This window comes from Chenopodium album, chromosome 13, assembly GCF_948465745.1.
Source record: "Chenopodium album chromosome 13, dcCheAlbu1.1, whole genome shotgun sequence".
NCBI classification, from domain to species: Eukaryota; Viridiplantae; Streptophyta; class Magnoliopsida; order Caryophyllales; family Amaranthaceae; genus Chenopodium; species Chenopodium album.
In genome coordinates, this window is record NC_137846.1 from 14,850,781 (window position 1) to 14,866,366 (window position 15,586).

The window sequence follows — 15,586 nt, forward strand, 5'->3', positions numbered from 1 at the left end:
AAGGTATTTGAGGAACTCCTTCAAGTTGTGTCACTTGTGTAAAGTTGTGTGCATCTTTTTGCCCATTTGTATATCTCAGCCTAATTAAGTGACCATGGTCAGGGAATTTTAGCGACTGATCAAATAATCATCAACTTCAAGCCTGAAACCATTTTAGGGAAAACAATTTCCTGAAAAGATCTTATAGCTAAAAAGGCTTTAGGAACACATCACTTGTAAACCACCCAATTTACAATATATAGAAGTTATGATGCAGATGTTGCTTTGCGATTAATTTATCCCATCAATTGAATTTCAAATGGAACATACATGAAAATAGAACCACGCCATTCACCAAACAATTTTATACTTCGTACATACATAGCCAATAGCCAAACAGCACAACATTTGAGATACCCTGAAGCCAATTCAAGAGCCATAGCAAGCTAATACTTCATAAAATTAAGAGTATCAAGCACATAAGGTTAATTTTAGTTTTATCTTTCTTTTGGTATCAGCAACACTAAAGCTAAAAGAAAGAAAACAGATGAAGGTCTACAGTGACCCTACTCTTCCAGCAAGCAAGCAGTTGCTACATGCGCTTGTTAAGATTCTAAGAAATTCACAATCATCTCTTTGACATACTCAGCATATACAAAAAATTAGCTTCACAAACATCTTAATTTTATTCTTTATTAGTTTGACATCCACCCTGAGCTTCAAGCAATACTGATGACAGCACGACCAATGATGCTGCCCTGACTGAGATCTTTGTATGCCTTGTCTGCCTCCTCAAAGTTGTATATTTTTGAAACAGCTGAGCTGAGATTAAAGGCGCCTGTTTCTGCCAATTTAACAATCTTGGGTAGGTCCTGTCTAGCTCTTGCTCCGTATGAACCAATAATTTTCACCTGTAGCTCAATATATAGAAATCAAGATGCATCAGCTACAAAATTCGAGGTAAAACTAGATGAATAGAAAAACTTTCATATTTAAGTTGTGTGCAATACTACAAGGGTTGATGGTTTAACCCTCTCGGGCTTGAGTTTAGGTTTGAAATACTTTGTCTGGCCACTATAGTATTGCAAATTTGCAATAGGGGTATTGAATATTGATCAAGGTGTTCAAAGTGGGGTGTGTTAGGTGAAGATTTCATAATGGTTTTCTGACAACCATAATAACCTTTTAATCTCAACTATCCATTATACGGATTGTAGTATATTTTCAATGTAACCATTCATTAATTCTATTTTTGCAAAAAAAATAAACAAAATACACCTTTTTTACTCAAGTAACATTAACAATGGTGAATGCATTTGAGGAAATCCTACAAATAATAGCATGTTTAATAAGTGGTAAAAAATGGAGGCAATTGGAATGGAAGTTGTAAGTTTGTAATAGATGTTAATGAAAATAAGTTAACAATTATTGGGAAGAGAAGTCCTACAAATACCCTCTAGGTATCACTTTGGTGGGATTAATAGCATGTTTGATAAGTGGTGATAAATAGTGGTAATGGGAATGGAAGCTGTAACAAAAGTTAATGCCCATTCCCAAAGTAAATGGTAACTCATCCCAAATCATCTCTTACTTTTCTACAACTTCTCATGGGGGGGTATTGCGCCATGGTTTTAAATCACAAATGCAGTCATGATCACAGTAACATCCGCGAAACCACATTTGCATGCGATGCATGTAGTTTGCAACTTTGCACCTACTTAAACATGATATATTTAGAAGAAAAAAAAAATTGCAATGTGGTCACAGTTCAGTGATGTGGTCATGGATTGCGACTATGGACATCAGGTTGTTACTTTGTTTGCAAAATTACATTTAGATTCAATACCGGCTTTCAAAGGGGCTGTAATGGGTTTTTAATACTCATCTCAATCCCCAAAATTAACCCCAAATCCCTTAAAGTATGAATATGATAGGAAGAACTGAAGAAGGCAATATAATTTGGAGTTGTCGTAGAGATGGGGTGGCAGGGGACTAGGCCGGGCATTGGGATGGTTATATTTTTTTATTTTCTTTTCAATATAATTATTTCTATTGGCTGATCGATAAAATATACCCAAGATAAATCACCTTTGGCCAACTATATGCCTACAGTAGATGAAGCACATATACATTTGTATAAGTACTGTGGTGCTCGATCTCCTCACTTCAGAATTTCAATTTATTTATGCTTTTAGCCAATTTTCTTATTCTATAAATCGATAGATAACAATAACTTAGCCAAACTAGCATGTTATACGAAACAATTTGTTAAACTACCAGATTAAATGTGCAACACACCTGTCTACGAACAAGACGATTTATATCAATCTCTCCTCTAGCCCTGGAATCTGCAAGACCAATCATGACAGCTTTTCCTCCATCACGAACACTTTGTGTGCACTGTTGGAAAGTTTGTGGTTTTCCCAGAGCTTCAATGGCAATGTCAACACCAGCTCCCCCAGTTATTTCCTGCACAGACAATTGGAAAGCAGGTTCAGCTTAATAATCAAATAACCTTATCGTGAAATGCATGAAAACATTAGCACATTGATAATGTAATGAAAAGCGTTACATTAAATTTAATTTAACAGCATCTTAAGGCCGAAGTGAGAAAACAAGAGGATATACTAACACTTAAAAATAATGCAAATAGAACAAAATAACATGTGGACAAGAATAAAATGTCCGGAAATTAGCTGAGAAATGCCAGCAGAACATTCAAAGCTTTGAGTAGTTGTGAAGGGTCCCAGTAAGAATGTCCAAAATCACAGAAAATCAGATGCTTCATATTTATGAATAAAAAAAATGCCAAAAAACAAACCAGAAGCATTTGATCACAAGATATCCATTGGAGCAACCATCATGAAATTTCTTAATCGGATGATAAAATTTTTGGCATAAACAGGAGGAAGTAGGATTAAGGTCATCATACTTTAAGAGTACGATGAATGTACAACCAGAATATAAACTGAGCATAGCTCACAGCCATAATCAAAAACCCATCTCAAAGAGAATTTGCAGGTCAACAATGTATAATGAAGAAATATACTTCGGTATTTCTATTTTTGCCGTAGTCTCAAGCAGATCTGAATCCATAACATAAAACCCAGTCTCAAATATGAAGACTTACGTGCACATGTAAACAAGTAGTCTCAAAGGCATATAAATTTATAAGCTAACAGAAGGGTTAAGTACATCACTTTAATTTTTTCAACTGCATCTTCTTTCAGAGCATTAACTGTGTGGGTGGCACCAACATCCTTAGCTTTCATGAGCTTTTCATCACTAATGTCCACAGCAATGGTGGCAGAAGCACCAAAAGCACGGGCTATCTGCAAACAGCTGAGACATGCATCTATTGTCATATACTCCCATCATCCAAAGTTGAACAGCAAAAAGATTAGTCAATAATTAAAATATAACAAAGTTGGTTACCTTACAAGTAACTTACACTATGCATATACAATGACTTTCATCCTCAAGAATGAGAAGTCTAACAACTTTCAAGAGCTTCTTAATCATATATATGTTCTAGTGCAAGCATATTTAAATCTACCACAACAAGGTGGATCTGCCCTGCTACAGTGGAGGAGCATTTTCAAGTGAAGCATGTAACTCATAGGACTTAGAAGAACAATCCCTGGATAAATGCAGTCTTTTGATGTCTACAACTACACTATTGATGTGTGGAAGTAACTAAGTGAGTGGTTTTTTTTTCATCTTTACGCACAAATCAGCTAAGTTCTACATAGGAGTAAGGGAATTGCACTTTTATTTCATTCCCAGCAACTAAATATTCTAGGAGTTGTAAATTTCACCCTTTCCCCATTTAAAATAAAAAATTTATTTAAAAGAAATGATCCTTCTGTACTTCTGTTCATAGCTGAGTTAATATTGCTTTAGGGCATAGAGACTATGAGGGAAGAAAGCGTCAGAAAACAAGGTGGGTAAGTGTGGGCCCCACTTTTGTGAAAAAAGGTATTGAGAAAAATTACTAACGAAAAGTTGTATGTCAACTTAGCTCTAAGACACACCAAGATGATACCCCATACGTGAATAGTTTAGTGGATTGAATTGTCCTGCACAATTGCTCTCCTACAAATAAACCAGATAAATAGCAGCTTTATTACTAATTACCCACTCAGAGTTACAGTAACCATGCAAGCAACCAAGATTTTAGTTTTTTAGAATCAAGTCGGCCAGGCCAGTTCAAGAACAAGAGAGACACTATTGAAGATGAAGATCTTAGAGATGAACCTAATAGTATGAAACTAAAAAATCCAGCATACAAAAAATAACTACTCCTTAGCGACAAACTGCACTAAACGAAAATTCTGACACATACCTGGAGCCAACGCCTCCAATACCAATCACAGCAACAGAATCCCCACCACGCATTTCAGCAGCATGAACCATAGCACCATAAGCAGTGAATACTGCACAGCCTAAAATTGCTGACTCGGTATATGGCAATGTGTCTGGCAGAACAGTTACGCCATGAGCTGGAATTACACAGTATTCTGAAAGGCCTCCCATGCTGTACATGTACACTGGTTTCCCTGCAAAGGTTGACACCTTAAATAATCAGTCACATGCAGATTGTTGAATAGAAACTTAAGTTCTGAATCTGCAGTGGGAGATGAAACTTGCTAAGAGACTTAACAAGTTCATACTCATAATAAGGAGCACTCCGTTTTTAATTACTACGTAAATAGAAGTAAGGTATTTTAGTTGTTTAGGATACCAATTCACGCAAGAGTTGACTTAGGTATATTAGAGATACCTAACTCATTGAGCTCCCATGGATGCTGAATCCAATTGCTAACCTCATGACAAGGAATTAATAATGGGTTTCAAGCTTCTAACATTTCAGGTGAGCTAAAGGTTATCGACTTATCGGAGAGTAAAGGAGGTATTGCATGTTGCATATCTCATAAGCTGTGAGATCAAACAGTGTTTGACATCATGGGTACTAATTCTCAAAGGGGAAGACTTTATGGCAATTGTTTTCCAAGTTATCGATATGGCAATTTGGCAGAAAAATACAGAGAATGTCTCTTTTTATAAAATATATGCATGCCAACATAAAGAAAATAAAAAATGCATAGAATGGGGCATACCAAAAATCAAGTATGTGTGAACCAAAAATAAATTCAACACACACCAAAGAGCACCCCATGAGGAGTGCATTACTTTATCCCATAAAGAGGCTAGAAAAAGTTCTGGACCAAGAATATTCTACCATTGCTCTCCAACTAAGCACTCACACAAATTACCTTCCAAACCTCAATGTTTTGTATCAGTAGATAACCCAAAATAATAAATGAGAAGCACAATGCCTTACCAAAATTAAAAGTCTCTGTAAAGAAAAGTTGCTGCCTACAATGCACATAACCAAAAAAAAAAAAAAAAAAAAAAAAAAAAGAGGAAAAAAAAATGATTCTGTCTCCTCAATAGAATGATATAAACTGCACATGTGAGAAGATATTGCCCTGTTTGGCCTCCAAACTCTCAAATTCCCATTATTAGTAAATTTTCTTAAGCTAACAACCCAGAAAATACTTTCACCCGCTTCAGAACCTTAGTCTTTCAAATATAGGTAGAACGAGAGATTCTAAAGTTGGAGTTGTTTCAATGTGGTTAGCACTTAAAAGTTAAGACAAGCAAAAGACCCCAAGGAAGCTAGCCACACTATCCTATCATCCATCTTAATCTGAAAATAAACAGATTCAATGCTTCACAAATACTCCGTAGTAAGCTCTCCTAAGTCTTAACTCCTAGACTCCTAGTCATGACTCATAGATGTCCCTCTTAATTACTCCCAACATTTCGTAATAATTGCAACACTTTCCTTCTACATCCTTTTCATAATAATTGCAACACTTACGTATTCGGTAAGGAACTATACCTACTACTATTTTATTAATTTTCTCTCCCACTAACCGCACTTGCACAAATATTTTATTATTTCTCTCTCCTACCAACCCCACCCACTCTACTTTTTTTTTTTTAATTATTATTATTACTTCTCTATCCTACGAACTATTACTCTAAATTTTTTTTATAGTACCTACCCCTTAATTATCCTAAAAATTTGTGCAATGTCTAGTGTTGCAATCATTACGAAATGGAGGGAGTAACTATTTAAGCAAAACAAAAAAAACTACTACAGATACCACATATAAACAACATTGAGGTTTTTTTTATAATAAAACATGGAAGTAGGCGGTAAACACTAAACTCTTGCCAAAGTATAGAAGTTTGAAGTAAAATGATACTGTAATGTTTGGTAACGATGACACTACTCACCGTTGCTTCTAAGAAATAGCCTTGTTTCACCATCATAAAGAGTTCCTTTTGCTCGATTATATGCAAAAAAATCCTCACAGAGATCATCTTGCCCCTATTTTGCATAAAACTATGTAAGTAGCAAAATATACAATTAAAAGGAAGTTTAAAAAAAACACCCATTTTATCTACCTTTGAACAAAAGTTACAGTTACCACAAGGCATGATAAAAGCTCCAACAACATGTGATCCAATAGGACATCTGCGAAATTAAGTATTGCTCGCAGCTATTGTCAAGTCTATACATAAGAAATCACACATTATGCATTGCACCATGGATTCTATCATATAGCATGTTGAAAATACTCATAATTTGAAAATTAAAATAACTTCTCAGTAAGAAGTTAAGAACATGGATAATCAACCTTTCCATAATTCTGCTATCGGTAAGAGGACCATGTTCTACGATTTCACCCGTGATCTCATGGCCAAGGATGCAAGGGCTGGCAAATGGAAGTTCACCTTTTATCACATGAAGATCAGAGTGGCATACTCCACATGCTGCACACAGTATATTGCAAATGTCAGAACAAGTCCAACAATTTCTCTTCACTCAACCTTACCAAGCCTTTAAAAATACGAATTACATACCCCCTTCATCCTATCACATACAAGCATAGCAGGACACATAATAATATCAAATATCGTAATAATCCTGATTAAATTTTACAGTCTTTGATATGTATTTTCTATCTTTGACCATAACTTTTTCTCGTTGTAGATGATTACAGATAATACAAATAACTTCGCAAAGCTCGATTTGACCCATAAAATCAAACTGGGGTCAAATTAAAATGTACTTGCTTTACATTAAAGTTGAGTTTGAGACGAATATTAAGCAATAATAAACAGTTACAAAATAAAAATGCTACTACACCTATTTCGAAGAACTGGCTCATTACTAACACAATTCAGACGCCTTAGCTCAGTTTTCTCAAACAAAATCATACATTCTTGATATATGCATCACTTCTGTATACTTCACTCTTTTTTTTTTTTTTTTTTTTTTTTTTTGGAAAATTCATAGAAAAAAGCTAAAATCAAACAATCATCAAATCACAAACACCAACAAAGTAAGATTGAAAAAAAACAAATAAATAAATGAATAAATTCCCATTGCATGTAATATTCATAATCCATTTATGCTGAAATTCATACAACTACAATAATCTAAAAAAAAATAAAATTTAGATGAAATGACAAAAACCCAACAAAATTAAAGCAAAGGAAGTATAGAAAACTAAATACCCTTAGTTTTAACTAGAATTTCATTAGCTTTAGGACGAGGCATTTGAAAATCTTCAATAACAAGAGGTTGATCTGGTTTCGTAAACATCACACCTCTCATGAACGAAGCTCCAGCACCACTCACATTATACGACGACGAAGAATACGAAGCAGATGAAGGAGGAGAAATCATCTGCGACGAAGAACAAGAGCTTGAAGAATGATGATGATTAATGGAAGAATTAGTGAAAATTGACCTTGAGATTAAAAATGGGTTTGAGATTATTCTTTTGATAATTGATTTTCGGGTAATTAACGCCATTGGAATTGGGAATTGGAGATATCGGTTGAGCTAGGGTTTGATTGAATTGGGATTAATTTGAAGGTTTTTGATGAATGATAATGGTGGTAAGAGAGAGAAAGAGAGTTGGTAATAAGAAAGTTGATATAAAAAAAAAAAATGAAGAAAGCAGAGTGATATGCAGTACGGAGAATTATATAATTTTGAAATTATATTTATATGTATATTTAATTTAAAGTTTAGGATTAGGATTGAATTGATGATTGTGCTATGATTTAGACCTTTTTTTTTTTTTTTTTGGACAAGGTGGGAAAAGGAGGCTATAGCTCGGTAGCTCCCAGCCAACTCGAGATTACATATAGAGTAGAGGTGATCAAAATTCGGATTGGGCCGGGTCGAGCCCATACATATAATCTTTGTGCACAATTTGGTAAAATTGTGTTGGCCTTACTGGGCTTAAATGGGTTTTTTCAGGCTGAGCTCGGATTTTAAACTAAAAATGCATTTTTAGCCTTGTCCAAACCTGCACTTTTTTCAGGCCAAGCTAATGGACAGATCATTGATGATCACCTCTTAAATAAAGCAACTGCATAGTTTGACTCTCATAATCATCCTAACACGAAAAAAATAAACAGGGGGTGGGGGTACAACATTCATATCCAGTTAAGGAGAACAAATTAGGGGTTTGTCGATTTCTTTCATGGATGTTTGTCATTAAATGATTAGAGTTTGCTCCTTTACGCTTCTTGGACCTGCAAAAACAATGTTTGGGGTATTTTTTTACCTTTCTTACTCTTCAACTTTGACATGTGTGGCCTTCCATGGTTTCCTTATCTTAGAGGAGAGCTTGAGTAGAGGGTGTAGAAGTAGAAGGCATGTGGTTGGATACAAGAGACATGAGGTCCTTCATTAGAACCTACATATTCCACTTCTACTAAATCAATGGTAGGAAAGTCACTTGCAAGAACTTCACTCTCATCCTCGTTGGTTGAACCTTCTTTGTTATTATCAGTTCAGCTTAAAAGCATAGTCTCATCTAACTCCTCATCAATAGCAATATTGTTGGGCACTTGGGCTTTCCAAATTTAGTATTGGCAACTATTTTGTGTTAATGTGTTGTATAATGTTATTCATTGTCTTATGATATGATATGATATGATTAATTGTTTGGATGATGTCTACAAGTGTGTATGTATTGGCTGGATGACATAATTAATTGTTTAGATGATATAATATTAGTAGTCATGGATGGATGATATTATTCATTGTCTTGATGATATTAATTATATAAAAAAAAAAATCTTGTTGGATATCAATCATTGCCTAGATGCTATGATTAATTGTCTAGATTAGGGCTGAGCAAAAGTATCTGAAAATCCGATGATCCGATCCGCATCCGATCCGAAAATTATGGATATCCGATCCGAAATCAATTTCGGATCGGATACCCGATCCGAAAAATTCGGATATCGGATCGGATATCGGATATCCAAATTATGGATTTCGGATATCCGATATCCGAAATTATCCGGTAAAAATCACTTATTTTATTTCGTGCGGGGTGTTATATTCCCACCAAAGGCCCAATAACCTAATTTCTTTTTCCTTAAAACACACCCCCACCGCCTCTCTCTCCTCTCTCCTCTATCCTCTGAGATTTCAAAGACTCAAAACCCCATACCCATTCTATCAGATCTCCTCCTTCCTCTTCAAAATCTCATTCTTTAATATTTCCCCAAAATCACAGATCTAGTACCAGAACTCCAATCTTTCTCTCAATTTAAATCTCCTAATAACTAAGACCCCCAACCCAGATCTACTACCAGAACTCCAGAAGTTTCACTCAACCTTTGCGGCGTTCGTCCTCACAATCGAAACTCTCGACTTTGCCTCACTTAAGATCTACACTTTTTCTGATTATTTTTTTCATTTAATTTTGCTTTAAATGATATGTTCTGTAATCTGTATATAAGTTTTACAATTTTCTGGGTACTTTGATTTTTTATTTCCGATTTAACGTCCACAAAAAGTAAGTTCGTTTGAGTTTTTTTGGGTTGTATATATCAGCTTTATCTTTGAATTTTGACGTAATTTGTAAGATATGGAAGGCAAATTGTCTTGTTCTTTGATTTATCTTATATCAGATGCAGTCAGTAATGCAATTAGAATTTCATTTTGGTTTTTTTTTTTTTTTTGTCTTTCAATTAGAATTCAGATTAGGCCTAATTGATTGTTTGAAATTTAATATTTATTAACTTGCCTTTAAAAAAAAAAAAAAATTGTGATATCAAACTAGTATTTTATATCATTATTCCTGTAAAAAAAAAACATTATAATAAGGGCCGGATATTGGATATCCGAACTATCCGATCCGAAAATTTCGGATACCCGAATATTCGGATATCCGAAAATTTCGGATCGGATACGGATATCAAATATCGGAATTTTCGGATACGGATATCCGATACGAAATCCAACTTCGGATCGGATATCCGATCCGTGCTCACCCCTAGTCTAGATTATATACTTAAGTGTTAGGCTGAAAAATAAGATTAGTTGGCTAGATGACATGGTTAATTGTCCTGATGATATGATTAATTATCTAGATGGTATCTTTAAGTGTCTAATCTGAATAATTTTAAGGAGAAAAATTCTAGAAAACTAAAGTTTTTTTAAAAAAAGATTTGTCATTAAATGTGGGGTAAAAAGATATAGTATTTTTTTTTTTAATGGGATATAGTTTTTATCTTTTGCTTATTTCAAACAAATGCACAAACATTGTCGAGTTTTTTACATTTCAACGATATGTTTTTTTTTCTTCACTTTTCATGTTCTTTACATTATTTCAATAATATGTTCTTTCCAGTTTTTTTTGGCAAAATTGGCCGCAGCAACTTGAAGTATGGCTTAGGTGTACTGAACACCCTGAACTATGCGTAGTAGCCAAAACACCACCAAATATGATGTCAGGTATGATGCGTGCTTTAAATGAAAATTTTTGGCCACTTATTTCATCGGAGGAGGTGAATTCATGCGTGCCAAGTGGATGGAAGATTGCATATAACTATTCTGGAGAGTAAAGATTCACCTCCTCTCGGTGAAATAAGTGGCTGCAAATTTTCATTTAAGGTACACGTTACACATTACACCATAGTTAGTGGTGTTTTGGCTACTACGCAAAGTTCAGAGTACTCAGTACACCTAAGCCATACATCAGGGTGTTGTGGCCAATTTTACCTTTTTTTTAAAGATTCCAAAATTTGTTGCATTTTATGTTCGAGGGGGGGGGTGTTGTTTTGGAACATGTGTACCATATGAATAGTATACCCAGGTGTAGGAACCACTAATTACTATTAATTTTAACTATGAGTAGTTTAAAATGAAACCGAGAGAATATATAATAACCATGTATTAAATGGAGTAGTTTAAATGAAAACTAAGGGATTATATATGTGTTTTTCGTTCTAGTGTTTTATCAAACAAGTAAAATGGTACTTCGTACTACATACGAATAGAGTGTTCACAAAACGGCTTGGACCGAAAAATGGACTAGATCGAACTATCCAGTCCAATCTCTAAGTTGAGAAATTACTTTTTTTGGTCTTCAGTCTGGTCCAAAACCTTTTTTTAAATGGATTGAGTTTTTTTCGCTTGAAAATATGCATAAAATCTTTAAAAATGATAAAGATTATCGTAAATAAGTTAAGAAAACTTTAATTTTATGAGTTTTTTGTATTCCATATTAGACTACAAAAAAAAAAGACATTTACAAATTGTTTTTCCTTTATTTTTTTAGAGTATTTTTTTTTGTATAATATTATTATTTAAAACTTTGAAATTTGTTCTAAAAATATTCTAAAATCGATCCAAACTAGTTTTTTTGGTTTTGAAGTACAAATTTTTGGATTTTGGTTTGGTGAATGGCCCTATATGTAACGGAGTGAATGTTTTTATTTTTATTTTTTTTGCTACAAGTATCTCTTTTTTCTCATGGTCCCCACTCTTATCACCTTCAATTTTTTCATATTCATATTTTTATCCCCACTATATATTAATACACTAGTTTATTACCCGTGCAATGCACAGATTCATAGTAATAAGACTTGAATATAATAAAATTCAATTAAAATAAAGTTAGTTTAAATGAACTAACTTATATAACATTTTTTTTTAATTTAAATTAATGTAATATCTCCTTAAAACTCTCTTGTAAGGTATACTAGATGAAGCCCGTGCGATGCACGGTTTGTTTGAATTTTTAAAAATATTATATATATATATATATTTATGTGCTAAAATTTGTTATATATTTAGATTAAATTCCTGATATCAAAAGATAATATTTTATATTTAATTAATTTAAACTGGGAAATCTCATTCGCCAATTTTTCTTACGTGTCATTTAAATTATTCAATTCTAAAAGAAATTAATAATCTTGTATTTAATTGGCTACCACTAAAATTTATTATCCTACATATATATATATATATATATATATATATATTTATGTGCTAAAATTTGTTATATATTTAGATAAAATCCTTGATATCAAAAGATAATACTTAATATTTAATTAATATAAACTGAAAAATCTCATTTGCCAATTTTTCTTACGTGTCATTTAAATTATTTTATTCTAAAAGAAATTAATAATCTCGTATTTAATTGGCTACTACTAAAATTTATTATCCTACATGGCGCGCTGAGAAAATTAAATCCTACGTGGCTCTCTAAAAACTCAGGAAAAAACTCCCCTTTATATATATATATATATATATATATATATATATATATATATATATATATATATATATATATATATATATATATATATATTAGATTATTTAAAATATTTTTGTAAATTATTGTAAGTTTTTATTCCTTAAATTTTTATCATGTTATTTTATTAGAAAAAATAAAAAAATTTGGCGGGAATATTTTTGTTGTGAATGCAACACTTGTACTTTATGGATAGCTCTGGTGATTACTTTAGTATATAGTATATACTTTTTCTTAAAAAACTCTGGTGAACCTCCTAAACGAACACTCCCTCAATTTCTAATTAATCGCAACAATAGGCTTGAGCGCTTGACATTTTGTTGTTTTACTAACTCAAAAATGTTACTCCCTCCATCCTATATTTACATGTCTATATCTCAACTTTCACGGTTATTCAGGAAAATGGGAGGTAGCATAATAATTGGAAAGTACTAGGGGTGTAAAGGATCGGAGCCGAGCCGAGCCAAGTACTACTTTGTTCATGTTCAACTTCATTTAATTAGGCGAGTTCAAGCACGATCCACTTTAAAAAAAGCTCAAAAATCTGTTCAAGCCTAGATCATTTAGTAAATTATATGTTCGCAAACGGTTCATGAACGGCTCATATCAAACGAATTGATAAACGAGCATTTCATGAACGAGCTTAGTAATAAACAAGCTTCTTCAATAAACGAGCTTTGTACTTTTGACATTTGAAAATCTCAAAATTAGTATAATAATCAAATCCTAATTATAAACCTAAGAAATGAATCTTAATTCCTAAATATAAATAAACGAGTAGTTCACAAACATAAATAAACGAGTTGTTCATGAACTTATCTAAATGAGCACATCCATATCATGTTCGCGTTCAAGCTCATTTATTAAACGAGCATCAAAATTTGTTCAAGTTTGGCTCATTTATCAAATAAATGAACATGAACGAGCTTCAATCGAGCTCAAACCCGAGTAGTTTATTGATCGGTTTGGCTCATTTACACCCCTAAAAAGTACAATAGTCCTTTTGGGTACAATTTTATTGCAAAAATAAAATAAAATAATAATAATCCGTTTGTATTTATTTTTCTCTCCTCCCCCTTGCAATTGAAAACACAGGCTAATAATATAACTAGGTTAGACCTCGCACGAAAATTTTTAATAATTAATTTTAAATTAAAATTGTATAAGTATATTTACATACGTAGATATTATAATGGATTATAAAATAGCTTATTTACCAAACAAATATTTTAAAATATGCATTTGACTATATACTGTATGTATTGTGGAAGGATATATCAAATGTTTTATTTATGTTAATTAGAATTTTGTTTTATACTTAAGTTTATTGTGGAAGGATATACCAAATCTTTTATTTATGTATAAAATTTGTTTTTTATATGGAATTTTTTTTTAAAAAAAATTAAAATATAAGAGACATACCAGAAAATGACACATGTCATTGCTGGTGTGTCTTTTAGTATATAATATTGATTGATTGATTGATGGATGGTAAAACCCACAAAATCAACCTCTCCCCTCATTTTCTTTCTTTAAATTTCTCAAGCTTTTCCTCTCTAACCAACAATGGCGAAACTCTAAATGTTCCGGACATTTTTATTTTCTTTTTTGTCAGATAAATAAAATTTGAAAGTAAGGGTTTTTGGGGTCGGCACTGGGGTTGTAGGAAATGGAGTCTGACATGGTAGTAGTCCAAATATAGAAAGAATCTCTAGTAGGTATAACAATTTGGACACCTAAAATGGAATACAAGCATATAAATATGGGACGGAGGGAGTATGTGCCTAGTCAATTTTTTTTAGTTATTCTAAATCCTTATTCTTAAGCAAATGTAGTTGGTGGGTTTCGAACTTGTGATAAAAGATTCACCATCTTCACCAATCTTGCTTGATTAAGAATGGTGCCCCCTTGAATGTGGCGAGAAGATTGGGGTATGATAAAGTTGTGTTGGAATGTGACTCTTGGACAGTGGCTAGATCCATCCAAACAATACCAGAGGGAGCTGCACCAATCTTTCTTCTCTTTAATGAGATTTGTAGTGTTTGTAGTTCTTTTTCATCTTTTAGGTGTAATCATGTGAGAAGAGTGGGAAACACGGTTGTCCATTTAGTAGCTAGATCGCCGGTTGCCCATTTAGTAGCTAGATCGCCTATATGGGAAACCGATGATAAGGTTGAGCGTATTTGTATGTATGATTTCCCCTAAAGCCTCAAAACTTTGGCGGAACTTGATCTAATTTAATAAAATCCCACACTTTCTCTCTGCAAAAAAAAAAAAAAAAAAAGAAAAGTACTCCCTCCATCCCTTTATTTTTGCCCCATTGCCATGTTTTGAGATCAAACTTTGAAAATTTTAACCATAAATTACCGTTAAATTTATGCATAAAAGATAATACTGTACATTTTTATAGTTTGTTTGTGTATGGAAATAAAGATATATACTCCGTACGTTTTAACACGTCTTTTAAAGACCTTGAAAAGTCGAAAAAGAAAAGTACTCCCTCTGTCCCCATTTTTTTGCCCCATTTGACTTTTTACGGTCTCCAAATACACATAAAAAGTATAAAAACGTGATATTAATCAAATATGCAATGAGACGAATCTAGTAAAATCTCACATGACTATATTTAGTATATTATCTTTATAGATTAACGGGAGAGCCTATTATGTACACCCGGGTGTACCATACATCCGGGTTATTTGCTCATTCAATCAACAAATGCGTAAAAATATTATTTGTACGATTGTTGATTAAATGAGCAAATAACCCCAGGTATACGATACACCCGGATATATATAACAAATAATTAAGGGTCAAAGTTTATAAAATTTAATCCAAAAAATGGTAATGGAGCAAAAATAAAGGTACTGAGGGAGGAAGAAGAGAGTATGTCGTATGTGTATTCGGATTTGTAATGCCTACCAAAATACAGCACAAAAAAAAAGAATAAG

General features: G+C 33.0%; 1 protein-coding gene across 1 annotated transcript; it reads right to left on the bottom strand.

Annotated features, from left to right (window-relative positions):
• Positions 1–393: 393 nt before the first annotated feature.
• LOC145574625 (uncharacterized) lies at positions 394–8,029 on the bottom strand. Its single transcript, XM_081632456.1, has 8 exons — positions 7,576–8,029; positions 6,693–6,828; positions 6,460–6,529; positions 6,289–6,382; positions 4,325–4,538; positions 3,180–3,321; positions 2,278–2,448; positions 394–890 (listed from the first exon to the last, which is right to left on the bottom strand). The coding sequence occupies exons 1-8, from the start codon at positions 7,874–7,876 to the stop codon at positions 699–701; spliced, it is 1,320 nt and encodes a 439-aa protein (XP_081488582.1). The 5' UTR covers positions 7,877–8,029; the 3' UTR covers positions 394–698.
• Between the last annotated feature and the right edge of the window lie 7,557 nt (positions 8,030–15,586).